The sequence below is a fragment of the Phalacrocorax aristotelis genome, chromosome 1, assembly GCF_949628215.1.
Source record: "Phalacrocorax aristotelis chromosome 1, bGulAri2.1, whole genome shotgun sequence".
Lineage (NCBI taxonomy): Eukaryota > Metazoa > Chordata > Aves > Suliformes > Phalacrocoracidae > Phalacrocorax > Phalacrocorax aristotelis.
In genome coordinates this window covers 150117121-150143316 of record NC_134276.1, presented here as the reverse complement: position 1 = coordinate 150143316, position 26196 = coordinate 150117121, and the positions used below count along the sequence as shown (strand labels likewise).

The window sequence follows — 26196 nt, the reverse complement described above, 5'->3', positions numbered from 1 at the left end:
GGGCACCTGATAGGTGTTTCACGAGGAGTTTAGTTGCTGTGAGAGATTTATTCTCTTTCACCTGGAGACAAAAGAAGTGCTTTTTGGCGTACACTGCACCACCAGTTTCTTTTAGGGGAAAAAAATTCCATGTACTCAGCTGCAGAGGTTCCAAAACATGGTTTGCTTGGACAGGAATGACAGTAACTTCCAGCCATGTGCTGTGCCCAGTGAATGTACTGTAGAAAACAGTCCCACTGGATTTTTTTCTGCCTTGCCATCTTTTGAAGTAGCTCATACACTGCTCTTAATATAAATACTGTAGTTTGAAGGTGCTTACTAAAAGGCCTTTGTAAACGTTAAGTCAACTTTTGTTTTGTTGTGTGGTTGTTTTCTTTACAGAGACACTCAGGTTGCAAAATGCTGCATGGGTTTGTGCTACAGATGTCAAGCTGGAGTCTATAATTAGCATGCTGCCTAGAAAAAACTTCTGGGACATTAGTTCTCACATTGGGCTGAATCACTCCTGCAATCCTTAGGCAAAAATCCTACTGAAGTTGCTGGGTATTTTGCCTGGGAAAGGGCTTGGGGCCCAATCTCTTTCATCTGAGGTCAGTAACAAAACATGCAAGTGTCAGCACTTGAAAATATTGCCCAATGTGAGGCCTTCATTCGCCAGAGGCTTCTCTGTGCTCACGCATGACTTCAATATTGTGTAACTGTCGTCCGCCAAAGGGAGAACATGAGGTATTCGAGATCTGAAATCGCTTACGGGACTGAATAGTCCAGATAGTACTGTTTGCTCAGTGCATAATTCCGCTGGCTGAAATACAGTTATATCTGGCATGAATCTGATCCACTGTCATTACTAGCATTTTGCTTCCATAACTGTACTTAATGAAATGTGGGATCAGACCCAGATAAACTTTTATAACCTAAAAAGGAAAAACAACATATATCAGAAAAGAATGAGAGGCTTCATAGTGCCCCTTTATGTAGCTGCAGTAGCACAGTACCTAGGGCAATGATATTCAGCGCTGCAGGTGAAAGAAAGTAGAGCTGCCACTTTAAAGTGTCGCTTTCATTGTGTAACTTTCTGTGCAGCTGAAGTAGCAAAAGATCATTTAGGGTGATTCTGCTTCCACTTTTGCTCCGTGTTCCATCAATGTCATCAAAACTATGATGCCAACATTTGACTTTTTCCTATTGGAATGAAAACGAAACTAAGAGTAGACTCCCTCCTGACTCTCTTCACATGTTGCTTTCTTTTCTTATTGTGAGTTTATTGTGAGTGAAAAAGCAAGGAAGCAGTAGGGCCTTACCCTTGATTGTTTTGTCTCCCACCCACCTTTCCAAGAGGAGGAAAGAGGAAATACTTACAGAGGAAAAAATTTGTTTTCTCAATAAAGTGAAATTAAAAACTTTGGGGGTTAAGTGATGCTTAGAAATGTTTCATATACAACATTGATTCTTTAAAATATGTATGCTGGTTAATATTTGGAGAGGAGAGGAATGCTGTTGTGGGCTCTTTTGTCTAATTTAAAGAAAAAGGCACAGAAAGGCTAAACTGTGTTCTCAAGGTCACCCACCCTCTCAGTGCCAGAGTCTCTTACACCATACTCCAACCTCTAGAACAGATTTTTGACCTTGGATTATATCACATAAGGCATTTACTGGTTTGATCAGGGTGGGTTTGAACTATTTTCCTTCTCCAGGAATTCATCACAATAATCTTAATCACTTTAATAGGTACAATTTTCTTGTTCCCCTGAATATATAGATGGTTCACGCTGTGTAAGTTAATCAACAGGTTTGGGTTTTATTAGTACTATAATTTAACAACCCAGCTTTTATCAAAAAGCAGCATTTGGGCTCACTATTCTGTAGATTTCACAACTTCCCAGTTTCTCTTTCTGTCTTTCTGGCTAAAAGGAAGCGTTGATCATAAAACAAAAAGCAAGGAAACATTTCAAAACCTTCTTCCCCTTCCATCTCTGCTGATAGTTACTGCTGAGGGTAGGTAAATCCCATCTAACCAAATGTAATGTAGAAGCTGGTTAGCTCAAGCCTGTGTTTTATGTCAAAGACATAAATTTATAATTATGGAGGAGACTATTTCTTTCCTTTGTTTGAATGGAGAGCAGGAGAAGAGATTGCTGCTGGTATTCAGGAAGCCTCAGGACAAAGCTATGGCCAATGTTACAAGCTGTAATTCCGAAGTAATTTATTCCAGCATAGCATCAGAAGGCCTGATATTGTTTGGTGAAGTGGGAAAAGCATTTCTAGAAAGTAGAGCAGAGTAACTTCCAGCTTGGGGAAGGTGAGCCAAATTCAAGCATGTGTCTGACTCCAGCAGCCAGCTTCTTGAGTGAGTGCCAGTGAATAGTGACAGCTCTGAGATAATTAACTGTCCCTGAAAGGGTCACTGCAATGAGTATCTATCAAAGCTCTGTGACGCTGCTGCCACTTTTGTGTGGAAAAAGGGAGGGAAGTGTAGAAAGCAAACTCCAAAACTGTGCTAATTTCTGCCACAGGCTCAATTTTTCTTCTTACTCCCTTGCAGGCATCAAAATCTACATATATTAGGTAAGCTCCCAGGCCTCTGTAGTTCACATCTGACAAAAACCTCTTCCTGTAAGATCCTCAGTGACTGAAAAAGTTTTTTCATGATCTACACGTGTTTTTGTTCTCTTGCTACTGAGGATCTGGCTTGTGTTGTTCAACTTACAGTTTTTCCAGCTTCTCCCTTCCCTGACTCTTGTAATCTCGAGCGCAAACATTACACTGAGAGCTGCTAGAGCAGTAATGTGTGACTGGCTACAGCATATAGAGGATGACATTAATGTTGATAGGGCATTAAGTTTATCTACTATAAAAGCTGTTTCCCTAGCAAAGACCGTCTGGTGAGATAACACCTCTATTTTGCCTGCTGGAAAAGAGACTTGCATTGATGTAGGAATCCTCTTATAATAATGATATATTACAGAGAAATATCTTTGAAGGTAAGGCTTTAGAAAGAATCCATTGTTATATAGCTGGGGAAGACACCTTTGTGTAAATAAATTCATCTCCACCTGCCCTGTTGGGAAGTACTTCTTGAAGCTGTCAAGATTTATCCACTGACACTGTGATTCCACTTCTCAAGAAAGGACATTATAGGAAACAGTCTGTGAGAAAACTGTCATTGCCATACTTTCCAACAAATTGAACATGCTTTATTTCCCATGGTTAGAGAGGCATAGAAGGCATTTAATACCAGGATCTGCACAGAAAATTTTAGGAAGAAATGCCACAAACCCCCAAGCTGGGTATCTATACGGCAAGGCAGTTTTTTTAGATGCCTAACATGTGCTGTTAAATCTTTATAAGGGCACTTATAAAGTGGTTTTAAAAAATGTGGAATATTCAGCAGTTCCTGCTGAAATCGGTGACTATTGACCCATGATCAGTGTTTGAAAATCAGTTGTCATTGTGAATGTAGCCTTAAAAGTCTCTTCATTAAGAAGAAAGCATTGTTGAGCAGGACTGATAGCAGCTGAAACCCCGAGGATCTTTTAATGTGGTATATAGAACTGTCAGGAGAGAGGTTGCGGTGTACGGTAATGGTAGCTGAGGGACATAGAGCATGTGTTTGAAGTTAAAAACAACTCTTGGCGGTGAAAATTAGTTGTATTACAGTAATTCCAGCCAAGATCAAAGCCATGGTGTGCCTGGCACTGTATATACACAAATTAAAAGTACATGTATGTGCTTCCTTTTTACAGGAGACCAAAGCTGGTATAGATGAGGTTCAGCTGCCTAAACATACTAATCTAATGACAACTTAGATGCTTCATGGTACCCAAGACCTTCATTGTGAACTGACAGATAAAATGTATCAGCTGGGGCTTGTATTCTTGTGGTGTGATAGTTGGAAGGGCATATCCCAGGTAGGATGTCAAAAATCCCATTCAGTGCCTCAGAGGAGACAACTGAGTGTGGTCCAAAGACACGTAGGAAAAATTTAGTACAACTAGAACCTTCAATCCAGATCTTGTAAGCTGAATGTTTTAAAAACATTCTTGGTAGGCAGAAGAATGTGATAGGACCAACTGTTACAGAAATTGTATTAATATGAGCTTTTTTCCCCCTTGGTCTAAGCATGTATTCATCGTGACCTATCTACCTATCTCTTTTTCTTCCCTTGTGTATTTTATAATATTACTTGAAGTTTCATGTACAGAAAGATAAATACTGAGGTCCAGACCTTGTATTCCTCGGCCTAGACCAAGAGCTCTGTGTGAGATGGAGTCAAACTGGGAAGCCTCTAGGAGACCAGGACAAGCTGAGGGAAGTAAGAGGTACATTAGCAGAGCTCTTCTGGGGAAACTGTCATATCCTCTGCCTTCCATGCCCCTGACTGCAAGGGATCTTGAGTAGTCCATCGCTTTCTTAAATGGATTCACAAGCAAGCACACAAGAAGGCAAAGGTAAAAGTATTTTGTTTTAAATGCAAGTGGGGTTAGAAAGCTGACCCTGCTGTTGTGAAGGCAGTGCAGTGGAGCAGGACGATGAGCTGTAGTTGACAGGAGGTCTGCGATGTTGTGATGCTCCTGTGGCAGAGCTCAGAGACAAGGAGTGTAGGCGACATTACACAGCTGAACTAGTATGTATATTACCGCATTGACACCCAGTGCTGGTGCAGCTGAGAAGAACTGACAGTTGTGAATGGCACCCAGCCCTTCTCAGCACTTTGGTCGGAAGCCTGGGAAGCTTGCAGCAGGACCCCGGTACAGGCACAGCTCTGATGGAGCAGCAGTCACATTCTCACTTTGTGCCTGCTTATTTCTGCTTATTGGGTGAGAAACTTCCCATTCACTCCAGTACCATCTGCTGATAGGATAAAAATCTCTGGTTGTATTTGTTTCTAGGAAGAAAAGCAGGTCTCTCCATCCCAGTTATCTCATAAACAACATCAAGCTTGGAGAGGTGGCGGGGGAAAGAAAGTGTTTCCAACTGGGAAACCAAACTGAAAATAGCTGTGGCGCTGAATCTGCCTGCTGATTACAGCAGCTCTTCAGTTAGCAGGACTGTATAGTTAAATCAACAGATTAGAGAATTGGCCTTTCAGATCTTTAGGTCTAAATTCAAATTCAGCTTTAGGGCCTATGGGTGTTTGTAGTGCTGCTCACATCCTTGTTTCCATTTACAAAGTTCACAAGCCACAGCGTCATGCATCTAACTTCTTGTCCACTTGAGGAAGGACTGCAGCCAGACATGTCCCTCTAAGTGCAAACTATAGAGGTCTTGTAGTGGACCCAAAGATAGGTAACGTGGGGATCAGGATGAAGGTGTTACCAACTCCATTAAAATCCATAGGCTGAAGTAGCAGAAGGGTTAAATGTCAGAACAAGGATGTAGTGGCAGAGCTGCATGGACCCTCACAGATGTGAAAATAAAAATTTAAGTGTATTATTTAGCTCTTTGAAGAACCACGAGCAGAATAACAGGGCTATGCCAGGTCACGAATAACTTGCTTTAACACAGCTGTGTGAGGGAAGCTTGCATAACACCTGCCCACACTAAGCTTAGCTCAAGCTGTTGTTATCAGTCCCTCACTTTCCTGCATGCTAGAAGTGTTTGCAAACTAGGAATCTCTTATTTCAAGGCCACTATAAAATGCCTGTTCCTTTGGCTCAGGGTAATTGACCTATTCTCAATGCCATACTCAAGAGGTGTAAAAGCTTTAATTACAGGTTTGACAAGCTGACTTTAAGGGCAAAACTCTTTAACTTCAATTCTTTCCTTTTCTCCTGGCTGCACAGTAACACACAGCCTGCCCAGCTAGCATGTCTCATGCTTCTGACTCATATGATATTGTGATAATAGTGTCTAGTATCAGGCTAGTCATTATGTTAGCAAAAGTGTCTGAAAGAACACCACATGCAGGAGCAGCACACAAAATTACAAACATTTTATTTACTAGGCACAGATGAAATGTAGCAGACTAGGGTTTCAAAACAGAATTTTATGCACATTCCAGAATAGGAGAGTTGATTTCCATTTCAGATCATGAAGCTGAATAGAATCTGTTCAGTATGATCCATGAATGCAACTACAGGGGTCCAGTGCTTTCACACGGCCCTGCCTCCATAGTGACCTAGATCTGATGTGTGTGTTGCTGTACCTTTTGATCAGTGAATTGAATTGCTTGATTGTTTACCATCAAGGAAGACATCATCCAGAAGCCTTCTCACACATCCCACACGAGTACTGCTATTAGAAAATGTCTGCACTTGCTGAGAATTAATCTCTGTCAGGCACTGCCTATGCAGTGGGACTGCTCAGATGGACAGGACCTTGCTGCTCTCTTTTCTTGATAATATTAATGCTTAAATATTTTAAGCAAGTCTCTCCTGAAGTAAATCTTCCCAGATGCAGGAAGCATACACTACTCTTCCAGCTTGCAGAGTGGTATTTAAGATTAAAATATTTGGTCACTTGTTCTTTCCCACAGTCCCTTCACTTGTAGCCCAGCCTCCATCCAGTTGCACCATCTGTCCTTTGAAATAATACAGCCCAATTTCTCCCTCACATTCAGGTTTTTGTTTTTGTTTGTGTTTGTTGTTTGGGTTTTTTTTTTGTTGGGTTGTTGGGTTTTTTTCCAACCTTCTGCCAACAAGGGCCAGCCACCAGGAGAATAGTTTCCTCCTCCTATACTAGACATAGTCCTCGGAGAGACCTACCTTCTCATTGGCACAATTCCTGCCTAAGCTCCCTGGCTGCAGGGTTGTGCAAGCTCCCTTTGGGAAAGATTTCCATTGTGAGCTACTAGGGCATGATTCCCCACACCTTCACCATCCAAACAGTCCCTGCTGTCCTGATGTATCCTCTTACATGCTCTATCTCACAGACTGTAGACCACTCACTGAGTTTTCAGGCATCACCCACCTTGAAATGGCTTGTGACAGGCAGGAATGTCATAAGACAGCCAGATCTTCATCTCAGTCACTTTGAAGCTTAGCAATCTAGGTCCTGAGCAGCACTCCCCAGAGAGTTTCTGATGACCTAAGCAGATTGAGTTGGAACTAGCTTCTGTAATTTTTTTTTTTTTTTTGCTTCTCCTGGACTCTGCAGGGAAGATGGATTCACAGGGCTGTGAACTGCAAGAACAAAGGTGCTTTTCCTGAACTAGAGATCCTCATCAAAGTTACTGATTCACCACCCAGGTGTATATTTGTATGGGTGGGCAGATGCAGAAGTTACCCCATGCACAGGAATTTCAGGAAACACATGGCCTGCTTTAAAACCACATTTGTGCTTGAAACTTATGTGCTGGTTATTTTCATTAATAATAATGCCAGTGAGCAAAATATAGATAGCATCATGATTATTAGAGGGACAAAAGCAATCAAAGCAGGGAGGATTTTTTCTTTTAGTTGTCAATTTTACTGTCTTGAGGGCACTTTCTCTGTGGTTATTTTGTTCATGATCAATGTTTGTATCGCTTCCCAACATATTATCTGTAGTGTTTCCAGCTCTCATGCCCCCATTTCTAAGGTGCCTGCCAGACCAGCCTGCAATAATAAAATCCTTCTGGTTTTCAAGTGAGATGCTCCTGCTTGTTGTGCCCATGTATCATTTTGCGGGGTAGATTTAGTTCCATTTGATGGTGCTGCTGCTTGTCTAACCTTCCTCTACTAAAAAACATGAAGAATGAGAGAGAAATCTTGCAGAACAATTCAGAATGTGATTTGTTCACCATCAGAAAATACTGTTGAAAAAATCATAGAACCTAAATTTTTTTCGCTTACCTATTTTTTTTTTAGTGAATCATTTCAGAATTCTGTGGGGAACCAAAGGGGTTGCTAAAAAATATTAGACTTACACCAGAAACTTGCTCTATAAACCATGTCCAGACAAGTAAATGCCTCGCGCTTCGGCAAATTAGCTGTTGCTGCTAGCAAGGCAAACAATGCAAGTCATTTATCAGACAAGAAAAACAGTTTAGGATGTCATAGGAGGCTCCAGATTCAGGAGAGAGGCATCCTTCAAGATCTGTTCTTGTGGCAGCTCTGTCACCCTGTGACCCAGCCCATCTGTCCTTCTTCAGCCACAGGGATTAAGAGAGTCACTTTCATTGCACTTGGAGGCAGATACTCTGCAGTGAATGGACTCCTATCGCAGACTTAGATGTTTGCTCAGCAGTACAACCAGTTACCCAGGGAGACTGCTCAGTTTGCCCTTTTTAGCAGAGAGTTAGACTCATTACTGTAAAGTCTGCTTTTGGGTGAGTCTGTGTTTTCACACATCCTGTGTTTACAAGACATTTGAGATACCACAGGTTACGCAAAGAATACCTTTGCCCTTCAGGCAGGGAAGTGCGAAGAGGATTTTAAGTTCTTCCTTTCAAATACAGAAGAATGTGCATGAGGCTTGCAAAGGCCATCCCTTGGCAGGGCCAGGAGTTTGCCCCTTATGTGGTCCTCTGTGCAATGTGCATTCCATTCACCAGCTGAAATGAACAAATATTTGTGGAATGCTGGGTATTACTGTCAACATTGCTATAAAAAGAAGAAAAATGGCAACTGTTTAAAGTAGCTGAGGAGTTTGTTATCCTAAAGTAAGTCCCAGGAAGATTAATTGGTGGCAAGGTAATGCACTCATAGGTGCACAGTAACCTGCATGTGGTAATGACATATCTGTTAATCACAAGCCTGCACAACTGATACACATTTCTATCTCTCTTATTCCTCCTCTTTGCGGTTGGTATAAATTCACTTAGCCCAAGGCTATGTCCCCTCAACATCATAAGATGTGTATGTGCATATGGTGACACTTCAGAAAAGGATGACATGTAAAAGCAAGTCTTTTTATATAAAAAATAAATATTGCCATTTAGGTTGTAAACTATATAATTTATCTGTGAATGAAATATTTGACCATACAATACTCCATCTCAGTGTTGGCAATGTTCCTACTTTCTACTGCTCCATTCAGTAAACTATGCTACGCTGCATCAGTCTTCTCTAATGCAGTCCAATGCCCAGCCTGGTTTTACTGTCATGACAAGCCTTGCTACTACATACTGGCTGCAATATTTTTGCTGCTGGTTCATTGGTATAAAGATCTTTTTACCAAAAGCCTTCTTCTGTTTGACTGAAGTGGATACAATTGGAGATTGCTTTATGGCTCTTCATTACGATCCTAGATTCTGTGGTTGACCTTGAGTGAAAGTGTGAGTCAAGTGCTCTCCTTGCGATTGCAGTCATTTGTACATAATCCAAAACTAGATTATGCAAAGTGTATGTATTACATGTATTTAATGTAATGTTGTATGTATAATACTGTCTGTATGAGCATTGGCCTCTTAGCCCTTGGTAAGCATTTTCCAAGTATTTTCATAATTCTTCTGGATTTTTTTTTACTGTGCTAGATTTATTGATGCATTCTGTCTAACTTTGGGAGGTATGTAACAGCCAAGATCCTACATATAGTTCAAGTTTCCTTTTCTCTTCTCCTGTAGCTTTCCTATTGTAAAAGTCCTTTTCAAAACAGAAAAACTGAACAAGTTCCCCGGTCATATCTGGTATATTTTCCTGACAAAAGCAGGAGATCTAGAGAAATCATTTACCTCTGCAGTTTACTTTCTGCATGCTGCTTGCCTTTAAGAGCATACTCATTGATTGTTCCCCAGACACTGTATGCACATAGCAAAAGGAAAGCTGTATCTTATTTAAATTAATGAATAAGATGAATGAGTGCAGCATTTCCAAAACAGGCAATAAGAAGAGGAAAGCTAGGCAATATTCATGTATTAATTAAAATGAGAGCTCTCCACTGAAAAAAATATGAGTCAGTTGATATACTGACAGCTGCCCATAGACTCATTCATGAAATGATGGCCATGATAGGCACCACGGGAAGCAAGGTTTTTACTGGAGACAAAGTCATTCACTTGATGCACGTTCTGTTAAAGGAAGCAGCCTGCATATTGCAATTTATTCTTGTTGTGCTTGATGGAAAAAGAAGTCTTAAATCCCAGCTGGAGAATTCACAGGACTTCTTTGCTCTTTAGATTTGCTTTATAGTTCTGCAGAGTCCCGCCTGGGAGACATTAGCATCAGTGATAACTATAGTACTTAGCGCTTATTGTAATGTGTTTCATCTGCAGATCTCAGAGAGATTTGCAAGGTGAGTGCAGAATTATAAAACCCTTTTTAGAGAAGCTGAACAGATATATAGAAAGGCTTGTTCATATGGCCAAGGTGACACAGTAAGGTGAAATGGTGGTGGAGTGATGTCAGGACTGCCTGACTCAAATGCCAGTGTGGGCAAAAGGGGTGATTTAGACCCATATTTTGCAAAGTAATTCAATACCAGTAGAAATTGGACTGTTGCAGGAACTGGAGTCTAAGTGAGCATATTAGAAAACGCAGTCAAGTGTATTGTTGGTTTTCTTAATCTGAAAACCCACTACGGGTCTTTTTCAGTATGAATGGACATACTGTTGGATAGTCACAGTTTCAAGTCAGGTAGCAACCCAAGGGCATAAGGTAAATGCCCAGCCTGTCCATACAGTTGAGGGAGACATAAATATGGCATTCAGAAAACCTGTGATAGGAATCTATCTACCTCTGTAGCCTAACTCAAACAGCTAAACCTGAGACGTAAAATCAGGCAATATGAATAGCCTCTGACATATCCAGTTCTAAAACTAATGCCCAGATCTGCAAAGTCATGTAGTGTCATGTCCCATTAAAATCTGTGACAAATTAATGCTTCATCTATGTTTGTGGAACTGGGCACCCTTTCCCCAGGCACAATCTTCTCTGGGTCTTAAGTTGCCACAGTATTAAAGTGAGATTCAGCAACAAGTGTGGCAGCATTATATAATCTATGGAGATAAATCTGAATATTAGAATTACTTCCACTGCCGAGATGACAAACATGTCATAAATGCAAGATGCAACAGTGGTAATGATATTTCTGAACTGGGAGCAAATATTGTTCTCCAAGTGTGTGAAGGAAAACTTATCTAAGGACTACACAGAAGGGTATTTGCTTGTGCCAGCTTTCTGCTTCAGTGGCTGGCTGTCTTTTGGCAACCTGCCATCTAATAATCACTGCATGTCCATGGGGCATTTCGTTGGAGGAGGGACATATGTTAGTGCAAGAGTAGAACTGGTATCAATGCTTGATGCCAGTGACATGGAACAGAGGCTCTCAAAGGGTCTTGCACATCTGTCTGTCTAGCCAGTCACAGACTGCAGACTCTTTGTCCTTACTTCTGTCTGTTGGGTCTCAGAGATAGAATTAATATAACATGAAGAATTTCTCAGATTTATTAAGGAAGCTGCTACATAGAGAGCTATGTTCTCACTTTAGTTGCTGCGGGAATGCTATGAAAGTAATGTAATGTTGGAGTTCAGTTAGTCCAAGACAAAAGGTCTACGTTCAGAGCATGACCCACACTGTGGTAAGATATAAGAAGTGCAAAGGCTTCAGAAGCAGCTGCAGAGAGAGCATAAACTTACCGGTCCTTATGTTTTGCACTCGGTTGAAACCATGAGACACTTGCATGCCTTTAAAAAGTTGTTTCATTTCCCTTTTAAAAAATTGCTATGCTATGCTACCTAGAGAATATGTAACTGATGGGAGATTTCATAAACCAGAGTGAATTACGAATGTGATCATAAATCCAGAAAAAGAGATTGCTATGTAAGCAAAGCCACTGTGATTTGCCCAGGTCACAGGTACACTGGAACAGGGCCCAGAGAAGTTGTGGATGCCCCATCACTGGAAGTATTCAAGGTCGAGTTGGACGGGGCTTTGACCCAGCTGATCTAGTGGCAGGTGACCCTGCCCATGGCAGAAGGGGTGCACTAGATCATCTTTAAAGGTCCCTCCCAACCCAAACCATTCTATGATTCTGTAAAATATGTAATATATTCTATAGGACCTGGACCTGTATTGTTGTCAGTGTTTCATTGTATTGGTTTGGTTGAAGTGAGCTGCCAATTCTGTGTACTCATCGCAGTGCTGCTGCTCCTGATGTAGTCTGGCAAAGGTAAACTGCCTGACGGAAATGCCTTCTCACCCCTTTAACAACCTGCTGTCACTTACAGTGGAGGGGTGAGGGGGCACAGTTGTTCTCTATTGTCAAGAAGTCACCTGTATCCAACATCAGCATTTAGTTGCTTGACCCTAATACCTTAGGGTGTTAGCTGAGCAGTTGAATAGTATGCACAGGGATCAATCACTGCCTTGCCCATGCTGTGGTTTGGACACTGAAATACCTTCAGTGCAAAGTATGTGGTAGATAGAAGATTTAATGGTCTGCTTGAAGGCCAGGAAGTGGGGAGGTGGGGGTACCCACGGAAAGACAATGTGCCCTCTACGTCTGGCAGAACCAAGCCCCCTGGGAATATCTGATTTAGTTACAAGCAGTGGATTTCTTGAAGTTGATGGAGAACCACTCCTGTAAAAGTGCCCAAGTTACTCAACAAACATGGCACAGGAGGTGAGGCACCAGGATTTCCACTGCTAAGTTGCTCCGTGCCCAGGTGGGAGGAAATCTGCATTTGCGTCTTTTTTGATTTTGTCTCAGCTCCCAAAATTACGAGGAAGTGGCCAGTGAGATGGCATAGTCTGTGTACCATGGTCCTAAACATAACTCTGGTCTGGACTAGAGCCCACCATTTAGAAAAAACATCTCTTCCTGATTAAAACATTCTTGTGGTGGATTTACCACCAGCATTCTTGGTACGTGGTTCCAGTAATTAATTACCCGGACTGCAAAAAATGCCTGCCTTGTTTCTAGGCTGGAGCCAGGGTGTGGGCACAATGTCTGTGTCTCTGAGAACTGAGTCAGATAAGAAAGCCATCTGGGCAGTATTTGATTTACTTCCTCTCATATTTAGGTCCAGTTTGTACACACCTCTCCTGCAGGAATTTTTGTTTTCAGGATTTGTTAACCGGCCTGAACGAACCTCACAGCATCTGCGCACCTGATTATCCCTTGATATTGAAGGTGACGTGAGATGCCACATAAAATAAGTGATTGCCCCACTGAGAGCATACCACATTGGGGAATACAGTCCTAATCTCCTGTCTGTCCTGACATTTAACTTCTAGGCCATCATTCCTCTTATATTTGATACCATCTTAATACTTTCTATTGTCCATAACATTTTCTATCAGTGCAGTGTAATGAATGCCTGTGAGCTAGTGCCAGCAAGCTAGCCTGAACCACAGGAGTCTCTTCAGCCAGTGTGCCACTGCACCCGCATCCCTCACTTTAATTTGGCTTTCTGCAGCAGTAAGATTAGGGAAGTGTGAAGTACACTCTAAGAATTTTCTGTGCATGCACATCTGATCTGTGTGGGCTGAGGACCTTGGTGCATAATAGGCAGAGGATCAACATTAACCGATGCCATGAAAAGCCATGCAGCAGGAGGACATCAGAGGGCAAATGCCAGATGTAAACCTGAATGGAAATCATGAGACACAGTCTACTGGTATCCTAGTTTGGGTAAGGTAGTGTACATCTGAGTGCTTTATGAAGGTTGTTAATCTCTAAAGATGGAGAAAGGCAGAGAAATGTCATTACCCCAACAACTTTCCTTTAGCAGCTCTGACAGTTTAGAAAGAGTTTCTAGACATAGGAGCAGTTTAGGAAGAAAGCCAAAGAACCTCATTCAAAAATTGGCTAGTTCAGATTCTGAGCCTACAGGTCAGGAGATAACCTGGGGACAAATTGTGATTGCATTAGTCTCATCAATTTCAATACGTCACACAATCAAACAAGATTAATTTTGCCATTGATGTCACTGGAGAAAAGATTTTACCCATAAACTTAGAACCAACAGCTCTCTGTTCTCAGAAGTCAGACATAAAAAAGAGCAGAAAGCAAGGAAGAATTATCCTCTGATGATCTGTTATAATATTTCATACTTCCATATACCTTTGTCTTTAATTTTGTATTTTTAATTCACATGATGAAGTTTTCAGACAGAAGTGGATATCATGTGTAAGCTGAGTTCCTTGTTTTTTTCTTTTGCCTGTCACTGGCTGCATGTTCTCTATTGATGTCTTGTTCCTGGTACTTGACACTGACCATCTTGTCTGTGAAAGGAAGCACTCCAGCTGGCTTGCCTGATAAGAAGAGAGGAAAATTTGCTTGGTTTAGTCACTCCACAGAAACCCATGGTAATGTTCCACTGCACTCTGTGTCCACACTGCGTATATCTCTGTGTGTGTGTCTATATATCTCTATACAGTCTGACATATAATATAGCTTTGTGTACTTCTGCATGCGTGTGCCTTGCTTTTTCTATTGCTTGTGCAGTGTCCTCTTCATGCACTCAAGATAATAAGCTGCTCTGCAAATCAATCTCTTGCTAATGTCTTCAAAATTGTTTTCCATTTGCAAATAAGCTCAAATATGTCTTGAAAGTGCTTTACCTCATCTGCAAAGATGACTTTCAAAATATCAGCGTATTGGGTTTTTTCCTGAAGGGCTTAGTCTGGACTGAAAATTTGAATTATGAATGTCGTTTTTTCTTACAGCTTACTTGACCATTTCATGTGCATCAAAATATGAATTCAGTTGATTCCTTAATTTGTCTTTCCAAACAGACAAGGTTATTAAAACATTTAGTCTTCATAAAGGAACAGTACAATATTTCATAGTTATTTCAAGAGTACTAGAGAGTCCATTGTTTCATATGGTCCTAAGAACACAGCACAAGAACTTTAGATTTCCCAAGACATATGTTGTAGGCCTGTGAATTGTTGGGATGGGATGAAGGAAAGATAGTTCATTTTGAGGGACATTTCTATCATAACACTTTCAAAGCAGGAACCCAGACCCTCTTTGGAAGAACCTTCTTATATCTTTCTAGTCTCTGGAAGAAGACCTGGTCCCATGGCCTGTTAAACACCTGCTCAACTGAAATGCAGAACCTATTTATTCTACATTGCCTCCTTTGCACCAGGGACCCACAAATAGATATGTTCTTAGTACTGACTAACATATTCTTACAGGCTGTTAGAAGCCTCTCCAACAGCTAATAGTACACGCTCTCAAGTCTCATCCAAGATACATATCCAATTGCCAATACAGGTCATGTTCTGAAGTTCTACCAGGCACCTGAGAGATCTGTTTAACTCCTCTGTCTTTCAGTTTTAAGTATCATTTTTTCATTTGTTTTGTGTGTTTGAAAAGTAGGGAGAAGGGAAGAGGACACATATTGAATCCTATCCATTGTGCTATCTTACGTTGAATGATTTTATATATAAGGAGTTAAGGAGTATTAGAGCTCATATCAGAGCTGGGAGCAACTGGTGGAATGGAAATTGTTGGGTTTTTTTTTCATTATCTATAGAAGCAAATAAAATATTGAGAAGATGTGACAGGTCCTTGAATCCAGATGAGATAGGTTCACACCTAAGATTGCTTTCATTTGATGTTTGTTCCATGATACTTCTGTAAAAGCCTAGGAGATTCCGTCCAGTTCTTTGTTGGGGGGTGTCAACATAAAATCTCTACCTTAGTCCATATTCATTAGGTCCTTTGTTGGTAATATCTAAATGGGTGAGAGAGTCTGAATTCCCCTCTTTTCCCTATAGGTCTAGTTTGTAAGTGTAAGGTTGAAACACATTAATGGTTAGTATATGACAGATGGGCACTCAGTATTTTTTATGTGGTACTTGTTATCAGGCTAACAGCATCCATTTCTCTGAATACCTGTCAATCCTACACCTTTTATCTGCACTCTACTCATCACACAAGAGACTGGGGAGGGCAGTGAGATGGTTGGGCTGGTTCAAGTAATGGGGGATTTTTTTAAGTGTTCCATTGAATCAAGCAAAAGCTTCTTTGTTGGCTTTGCCAAGTTCTCTAATTTTCAATGGTTCTCATTCACAAAATCTCCAGGAACTGACTCTGAAAGAAAGAGAGCAGCTGCTTCTTCCCTTTTCTTTAGCATTTGAGTAACCTGTGTATGTTCCTGAAGCCTACCTGCCCAGCCTGGCCTGTGCAGGGAGGCACTAGACTTGCTCAGCAAACTGCTTAATTCTCAGGAGCTGCAGTTGAGGGTCTTTTCATTAAGCCAGTACCTTCAATCATGTGATTCATTAATAGATGTGCCAGGTTCTAATGGCCAACCTTCTCTTTTCTTCCCTTTGACTCTTACAGTGAGCATGCCCACCAGTGAGACTGAGTCCGTGAACACAGACAACGTCCCTGGAGCAGATATTGAAGGCGAGAACTGCGGTGCTAGGCTAGCGTGAGTACATATACACAGGTATATGTATGTAGGGGTTGGATTAAGCTTGGTGGGTTAAAGCCAGGGCTTTTTAAGGAGAAGAAAACCCCACAATGGGTGAAAGGAGAGGGTGCAGAAGATCTATTGATCCCAGTTCTTATTTTAATTGCAATGTAAACTCACTCTGGACATTAGAGGAGAGTCTCTGGGTTTACTTATATGTAAATAAAGCACAGGATGCCCAGGACAAGCAGATCTGATTTTGCATAATAGCTAAAAGAACTGATGGATAACAGTGTTCTTATTTTAAAATTATGCTTTGGTGATAGATAATCAAATCCAGCATATGTAGACCAAAGAGTGGAAATAACTAGTCTATTTTAATTACTTTAATAATTCTTGTACACTTTACAGTGTCTTGTAATAGTAATACATGGATGATAACTCCCATCCTTCAGCCTGAACTACAACCTTCAAATGCTGAACACAATACTGTAATGACAAAGAAATGCATCAGTTAGGAGGGAGTAATGTCTCCTTCAAATTGCACCATTGTATTAATGGAGATGCTCAAGAATATATGAGATAGCACCATATTAATACAGTATATTTTTTAGTGTCACAGAGAGCAAGAATAGGCAAGAGGGGGGCCTTTCTTCCCTTTTTCATGACCTGAACAAGAAATGGACTTTATGCTGTGGAGGAATACATTAGTCCCTCCAAATTTCACTGAAAAATGAGCTAAGCATATCAGTATTACAGATTGTACCATGCTGGAGAATTTTGAGGCTCTCTTCTGTCCCTGGGCATACCTTGAGCCCTTCCATGTTGCACAAACGGTGATTATATGTACACAAGGAATGCTCTATTTTGTCAGATCTGTGGTCCACCTGGCACAGCACTCAAGTCCTGACAGTGACAGGAGGGCAAGTGTGTAAGCCTGGCCATTTCCCGCTTTCCAGTCCCCTTTTACTGCCCCCAAATTTATGCTTATTTGATTAGAGATGCTAGAGGTAACACTTCGGCTTTTTGGCTTTAATGCCCATATATGGACCTGCCATCCATGGATTTATCTGAACCCACTGAGGCTGTCTGCCTTCACAATCTCCTGTAGCAACGGGTTTCAGAATTTTGCTACCTGCTGTGTAGACAAGTACTTTCTCGTATCTGTTTTAAGCTGATCTACTACTACTTTCAGTCAATGTCCTCTCCTTCTAATACTGTGAGATTTGGTGATCAACAGTTCCATATTCATCTTATCTATCACTTTCATGACTTTGCAAACCTTGATTGTATCTCCCACACACACTTTTGGTCATCTCCTCTGCAAACTGAAGAGGAGGAGATCTTATCTGCATTACGAGATGTGATATGTGGAATATGTTGTAAATTTAATCGGCTTACCTGTAAGTGTCAGCCAGCGACTTACAAACTCCAGGAGAAATTATTTTTGAAAGTTTTCCTTCACCTGCCTGCTGTTGCCTACCTGATGAGTCTTGCCTTTTAGTTTAGATTATGAACTTCTTTCTGAAGGAATCAGTCTAGATCGATTCACAGCACTGAGGCAGTTGTAGCCCTCCCTTGAGCACCCCACCGAGTTGCTTCTGCTCTTGTTGTATTACAGGAAGCAGCAGCTGGGTATGTGACCAGTCCTTCTAGCTGAATCCGATTTTGAGAGCCATCTCTATTCTGCAGTTATGGTTCCCAACACATTGGGTCCCCTGGTGCTACACAGTGCCAACAACAACGGCAGCTGTTACTATAAAGTTGCATATATTTTTAATATTACAGCTTGCATTCATTTAATGTCCTTAATCCCAAAGGATCCTAAAGCACTTTATGAACCATAAATGCAGGGTTGTTTTCACAGCATTAAAGTTCAGCCACCTTCAGGGTAAAATGTGACAGGCGTTTAAAAACAAAGGGCACAAGTGTATAAGGAGATGTATGAGGGATAGCTTATTTTGCGCTGAAACTGCATGAGGAATTTTGGCAAGCAACACATAATTATCTTATCTGGAATGTGGCCAGGACAGCCAAAGTTAAACCCAACTCTAAATGTAATCATGACTTAGAATGGAGTTTACTTAAAATAGCTCAATGTGCCCACAGGACAATGGGAGTATTGTGGTCTGACACTGCAATCACTATACTGCTGGCATTAGGAGAAAGAATGGCTGCATACAACACATTTTAGGAAAATGGCAGAAAAATAGAGTTTCGTTTCTTCTTCCCGTGCTGTAAATGTTAAAACAGGGCCCTAAGTTTCACCAGAGCGGCACATGTAAGATTCACAGAGATAAACAGTTTCCTTGCCACTCTCCACTTCATTTGAAAATGAGTGATGTATAGTAGGGGAATTGAAGTCTGTTCTTGAGATAGGTTTTTTTACCCCTTACCCAAGGACAGTTAAGATCCTCAAGGCCTCACTCAGACTGCTTTTCATCTCTAAGAGATGGATAGGCTCCTTACAGCCATTCATTTTCCTGGTTGGTAGTTGTATTTTAAATTCTAGAGTGAGACACAAATTCTGCCAATGCTTTCTACTTTTGTAAAAAGTTTGCTTCAAACTTGTAGATCTGCAAATTGCTCAGTTATATGTAAATTGAGATCTGCCTTTAATTCTGAGGTTTGGACTCCTTTCTGGTTTGTTTTGTAAATGTATCACATACTCAGGCAGAGAGAGAAACCAGCTTTCCTGGTTTCAAGAAGTATTAAGTCCTCCTCTTCTCACTGAGCCTTTGTTTAAACCTCCCATAGGCCAATGTTCCTGCTGGAACACATAAAATGTAAGCAAAAATTTATTTGAATGAGTATTTTCCTTTATTGGAACCTGACTAAAAGCATCAGAATTTGGCCCAATATTCAAGAATAAAGATAATTCATATGGGAAGTCAGCTGAGCTTTTCGAGTAAGTTCATCATCTAGAACAAGTGATTTTCAGTAAGCATTAATTATTATAGTCATGGTATCCTGATTTACTCTAGTTGAAGATCAGGCCCAGGCTTTTGAGCTGTCGGCTGCCCTCTAGATTTTGTTTTTACAGTTGAAACGGCTAGACAACTTTTTGTTCGATTGTTGAGTTCCATCTATTGCAGATGAGATTTCATTTTTACCAGCCTGCTAAAATCATCTAGTGACCATGAGTCCCCATTGCCTTGCTATAAACACATTTTTTCCCAGAGGGCAGAGACTGCACTGGGCAAGCTGCAACCAGACATGACTGATGCAACAGGGTGATTTCAAGTTAAAGGTAAAACATTTATTTATTTAGTGGCATCAGGATGCTAGGGCATTTAACAACCCCAGCACCACCGCCATGGTTACAGGATAACCTTGCCGGCAAAATGTGCTCATGATAAAAGGAAAAAAGTACCCAGGAGACTGAAAGAAAAAGCACTTTTATTGAAGATAACTTAGAATTACTGGCTGTTCTTTCTGTTCTTATAAAAAGCTGTAAAGCTTTGAAAGGCCGGGCCTGTGAATGATATAAAGTTCTGCTTGAGAAGCCAGGCTCAAGCATGCCTTTTGGAAAAGGAGATCTTCCCTGACAGCCTTTCTCGACTCCACAGAGACATATGCTATGCGAGATCAGGAGAGTACCTCTCAAACACAAGCTATATCCTACTGATGAATTGTCTGAAAGAAGCTTTTATTTCTATAGTATCCATACTATAGAAATTGCCTTCATCAGCTGTGTTGTCTGGAGCAATGCCAGTCCTGAAACAAGCAAAAGGAGTTTCTGGAGGAATCTCACATCTAATATCTCTTTGCTTATTGTGTAAATCCAGTTTCTTACAACTAAAACAAAAAAGCCCTCATTCATATTCATCCCTGGTACAATTCTGTTGCCATCAGGAGAGCTGTGGCAGGGAGTAGTTCCCTTCCTAACATGGGTGTTAACTTTACCAGACATCTGAATTTTAAAAAGGTTTTGTAGGGTTCCACAGGACATTGAAAAGCATCCTACAACTTCCACAGTCTATCATCCATGTCATGATTTTGCTTTGTACTGCGCTGACATGTGCCCTGCAGTAGAAACACAACAATTTTTATCCTCAAGGACAGCATTTGGAAGTGGAACTTATCTTACTTCTGATGTGTCACTGTTTTAATAACCTGTTGCCTCTGTGTACAAAGAAACATGTATCCTCTGCACAAGCATCAGTAGGATAAACCCAGAAGGAGGAGCAATGGGTTTCTATTTACAGGATAGCCTTATACCCAGGACTTCCCAATAGTGAGTAACTTCCATGAGCCTCTGTGGTTACTGCTGTGCAGGGCTTAGATTCCTGAGGACTAGCTATTGCTCATAATCAGTAGTAATCTGTTCTGTGAGGGATGTCAGCATATATAATCTTCCAATACAGCCAGAATGTTAATTTTCTAACACAACCATACAGATCTGGAGTGCCACAATAGAGCTTGCTTTTATACATATGTATTAGCTAATAAAAAGACCTTTGTGGAAACTAATGTTCCATAAAGCCTCAATAGAAAAGTGAAGCACTTGAGCTCAAAGGGGTAGAGAGCTTAAAATTATCTGCTTTCATTGAAACAGTAAGCCACTTGGCATTTTCACCTTGGCTGGGATTTCCATACATTTGGGGGACAGTTCAATTGCTTTTCCATCAAAGAGGGTTAAAACAATAAAACAGGATAAACCAAAATGAACATCCTACACTGGCTCTCCAACTGAAAACTGTGTGTCCTGAAAATATTATGAACAATGGAAGCTTTCCCTGGCAACTGAACCATCAGTGGTCTTCCTTTGGTGCTTTTCTGGCTGCGAAAATAAATCCTATGCAGTTCTTGCAATAATCAGCATAGGAGCCTGTGGTAAAGGCTTGCAGGCTCGCTATAGCTGCTGCTGGTTTTCAAGTAATATGAAGATAGCCTCCTTCTGTGAGGACCAAAGTCCCCATCACTTCAGGAGCAGTGGTAAGAAAAGTATGCCAAAAGCTCTGAAACCACTGCTGACTCCAGCAGGAAGGCACACAGCATCAACCCTTATGTGTCAGCCTCAGCTACTGCTCTCCAATTTATTACGAGCAAGGTGTTTTTGATATTCACAGTCAGCTCTAGATATGTGTCTAAAGGCCGGTAACACACCCTTGTGGAGGAGGAATTATCTTCCTACTTTGGATTCTGTGACAGGACTTGCATGTGACTTGCCACAGGGAAAGCAAGATTATTCACTGTATGCTGAAGAGCTGGCCATGTTTTTCCAGCATTTAAGAAAGCCTGTTGAATAGCAAACCAGCTCAATTTTAAGCTGGGTGGATCCAGAGTTCTTAAGGATGTTCTGTAGATTGTTACTGCTGCTGGCCAACAACCACGTCTCTCTCAAAACCAGCATCAGTCCTGTCGGGTCTGCATGCTCTCCAGTGCTTCTGCAAGAAGAGCAAGAATGTAAAAAAAAAGACAAGAGGCATCATTGTGTGAACTCTGCTGAAATTCAGCCATTGTCTCAGCAGGAGGATCTCAGTCCACATCAGAACACAAGTTCTGCAGGGCCAGTCATCTCTTCTGTTTTGCTAGAAGCTTTTAATTAATGGTCAGATATGAGAAATGGTCATTGCATGTCCCTGTACATCTCCCAGTGTTAATTGCTTTGTACAGAGGATAACAGGCAGAAGGATGGAGGATCATTGCTTCACTGTGAATCGCAGAGGCATAGCAGAGGGTGGAACTTAACCCTAACACTTTATTAGGCTGAGAGATTATCAGGTATGCAGTATGCATTCCTGAAAAATGTCATGTCACTATATGCTCTCATCCCAGTAGTATGTGGTAAAAGGGCCCTAGGGTGGACATCGTCTCTTCAGGGATGTCAGCATCCTGACTAGAAGCAAAGAAAGGTCATCAGCAGGAATAGAGAGGGGAAAATGTTGTGCTGCTTGACCAGTAACTGCATGAATGACCGTATTACACCAAAACAGAATCAGTATCACACCAGGACTGTGTTCTCAGAGTTCTAAAATCTGTAAGATATGCACAGTGCAGCTCTTTGGATGTTCCCCAAAGTTGCATATAACCTAGAGGCATAGTAAGTAAATTTCTGTTTAACTGCTTTTATGAGAGCTTTAACTAGTATCCAAAGGCTTTTGTAAGTCCTCATGAAGATAGTTGCCTCTAGGCAGGATCATATACTGTAAAAGTAGTTGTGACCAGCATGCCACAAAATTTCATGGTCATATTTAGTAATTTCTACACCCAGAAAACAACTGTAACATGGCTTTTGTGTCATGCTTGGAGACCTACAAGATTCTTCCAGAATTGTCTGTGTGTACAATTACACACACAAGTCCTCAAACCCTGTTATACACAAGTGTCACATCCTTCACAAGTGCATAGTTTCTCTTCTCTGGTGTCCACCATGAACGTGAAAATGAAGACTTTATCTCTCAGAATGTGGGATATCTCTCTACATTTGAATTATGCGGATTATCCTGAGTTCGTGTTGATAAAAATCTTCAAATTTCACTGTCTTATCTGTATGTGGTACATAAGCATGTAAGGCTGAAAGACTTTTAGAGAATTTAAACGATAGCTAGTCAAAGAGTAGAGGGCTGATTTTTGTGTTTGCCTTTCTAAAAGGTAATCTGAGCTACAAGATTTCTATGATAAAAACACTCATTAGGAATCTGAAATGGTTTTTGTACAGGCTCCTATACCATGATTCTAACCAATAGTTTCTCTAGATATTCCAGATCTGGACACAAATGGGGACACTCTCTTTCTCTCAATGCCATGCAGCTCACAGGGTACCAGGGATGCAAGAGATCCATGTTTAAACTCAGCAGAGAATCTGGTTCACCCTGAACTCCTGGCACACGCCAGTTTGGAGTGTCACAAAGAGGCCATGGCAAGGACCCAGGTCCAGACTATTTGACAGCTCCTAGTGATGCCATGAAATCATGTTTTTATATGACATAGTTAACCCTGGTTCTGAAAGATAAAAGGTTCTTCATCATAAGGGTTATTTGAAAAATGTGTTTCAGATTTGGGCGTAATGTTTTCAGAATCAGTTATTGTACAGTTCATGTTTCCAAAATTCCATTTCACTCTTGGATTCTGCCTCTAAATATAAATCTCTTCCTCCTTCCTTGTCCTGTTCTATATATATATCACACCCACATGTGATAAAGCCTTCTGCCATAGCAGTACGGCAATGGGGGGGGGCTGTAGCCAACCTGTGGGAGCACTGAATGCACTTGGCTGCTGCTCATAATGCTCCAAAGATATAATTATCACATGCATAATAAGTACTACACCTGCCACATCTCTTTTGCTTAAATAACTAAAAGATTCCTTAAATGCCACACAGCTCCCTTACTGGGAAACCATTAGCCAGAGAGGTCACCAGAGGACTTCAGACTCCCTGTCCTTCAACTTCCACCAGGCAGGTTCCCCATGACATCTCTCTTTTCCTCCCCCCGCCCCAGCCTTTTCCTATGAAAGTCCTCACCATCTCCTTTTCAGTGCCCAGCTTTCTTCTTCATTGTGATGTTTTTATTCTTTTCCTTGCTTCTGTCTCTTTCCAACCCTTCTTTCCTGTTGTCTGTACATCTGATCCGTTATAGTTTGTATGCAGTGCTTATCAAGCAAGAATTCTCAGTGAAAGCTGGGATAGCTTTAACATTAAGGATGTGCTTTGTAGGTGCTTCACTTGTCATCCTTGTTAAAGCTCACTTTTTCTCTGCAGCATAATTTAGCATTCTGTTCAGCCACTGCATTATTTCTTCTTTATCAGAAGAGTTCTTGCATGTGTCTGTAGCCACACTACTGCCTAGTATGTGGCCTAGACAAGCTGCCTGTGACACAGCAGGAATGATGTATTCAGTGCAAAGGCTCTTTTTTTTTTTTTAGCTTGGACCATCTGCTGGTGAAATGTTCCTACCACTAAAATCTCTTCCACATAAGGAAACTGACCCATCACTGATTACTTGTCAGTGACTGATGTCCTCAAACAGGGACACGACCATTTTTAAGACTGCTACAGAAAGTAGTGTTAGATGCTTTGAGAATTACTTTGTCCCATGTCTACTAACAGAGAATTAATTTTTAAGCCAGTACAGTAAGACCTTTGCTGACTGTTGTCAACAATGAATTGCTTTCCCATCACAGGGAGAACCTTAAGAAATGCTTCAAATGCTTCAGCCCAGCAGAAATACCTTGTTTGTAGTCACTCCCCAGATCTCATTTCTTCTGTTATTGGTAGTGGATTTTGCAGCATCCTATATATATACACATATATATATATAAAATGTGCAGCATTATCTGTGTGCCAAAATGCAGCCCAAGAGTTCAAAGGCCATATAGGACATGTGTCAAGCACAGCAAGGTAGCGGTTAGAGAATTGGGGTCTATCTCTAGCTTTGCCTGTGACTTCTCATAAAAGGCTAATGAAATTATTTAGGTGAATAAATCCAGGTGCATGGAATTAGGTTTTTAAACACATATATAGTGGGAACATGGCCAAATTTTCAGGAATGCTTAATTCCCAAAATTTCATTGATAGCAACAGAATCTGTTATTGTTCAGACCCTTTCAAATTCAAACCGATTTACATAGGTAACAAAGACAAATAAGTGTTAGTATCTAAGTTTGAATATATCCACTATGCACTGGTTTTCCTTCAATTGCTGGAAAAAAAGAAAGCATTATTTTCCCCATGGTTTCATAATGTGCTTATATATCCTGAAGTGACAGGTGATGTGTGAAAGCAACAAGTCTGTCTGTATAAAGTCATACATATTTTAATATGAGAAAAAAACCTAGTGACTAAAAAAAAAAGAGTCATACTTGAAAATAAATTTGGTAGCAGATGTAGAGTGCTCCTAGCATTGGGCCAGCCTTTTACCCAAGAGAAAGGCTAGTTCACTGATGTCTGTAGGTCGTAGAATCCTGTCATGACACGACTCCTGCTTTATGACTCCCGCCAAAAAACAAGCTTTGTATATCAGGGAATTCTAGCCATGCCCAGTGCCTACATTCACTTATAGGGGATTCAAGAAGAAAACAGCATCCATTAAAAAATTAATTAAGCTTAACTTTATTTGTTTCTATTGTAATTTTTATAAAAGCCTGGGAGGTATGGGACAGCTTCAGAGACTTTAATGGCAATTTTTATCTTTCAGGCATCGGATCTCAAAATCAAAGTTTAGGTAAGTAAAACTGACTTTTGCTTTTCCTCCTTTCCACTGACTTTGTTCCTTACTTTGTGAAGTGGTTTAATCCTGTATCTGTGGGACACAGTCATGATTCCAGGAGATACTGCCAAACTTGTCTGATTTTAGTTGGTCATCTACCAGAAATCAAGACCCTTTCTCTTAGTTTCATACTGAAATAAGGCATAGGAACTACCAACAGTTTTTCATTTAGAAGTACCCATCTGATTGCTATGTACATATCTTGAGCCATAAAATATGAAAGCAGAATAAAAAAAAGTTCAACCACATAATTATACTACATCCATCAGCATCAACCCTGTCAGCTCAAGGTTCTCGTTCCTAATATTTGTTGTACTACTCTGCTTTGCTTGATTGTAAATATTTCAACTGATGAGGTTTGCACTCCATTTGTGAAATGCTCCCTGACACCATGGGACGTGTGGAGTTTTTCTGGTGGTATTTGTTTTTCTCTTGACTTAAAGCTTTTGAAAATGTGAAGCGGTTCCCAGCTGGTCATCTGTGGGTTTCCACTGGAAAGGCTGACTGAAATCATGGAACTTGGTTGTTGAGATCCCAGTCCATTTCTCTCTCTTCAGTAGGAGCCCAGCTGCCTGTATACTTCCAAATTGAAAATCAATTTTATAAAAAACTAAATTAATTTTCAGAGTGACTAGAACAAGTGAGCAACTCTGTCCTTCAGCTTACCTAAATAATGAATAGTAATGTAAATTCAGGAATGCACATATGCGTACATACTGCCTATATGCATCTCTGTGCAAGGGTTGCATACA

General features: G+C 40.8%; 1 protein-coding gene across 1 annotated transcript in view; it reads left to right on the top strand.

Annotated features, from left to right (window-relative positions):
• CACNA1C (calcium voltage-gated channel subunit alpha1 C) overlaps nucleotides 1-26196 on the top strand; it is a 488252-nt gene that overhangs the window by 352364 nt on the left and 109692 nt on the right. Inside the window, exons 10-11 of the mRNA XM_075115730.1 lie at nucleotides 16160-16250; nucleotides 25373-25399. Coding sequence (XP_074971831.1) covers nucleotides 16160-16250; nucleotides 25373-25399 — 118 coding nt within the window. The remainder of the gene's footprint in view (nucleotides 1-16159; nucleotides 16251-25372; nucleotides 25400-26196) is intronic.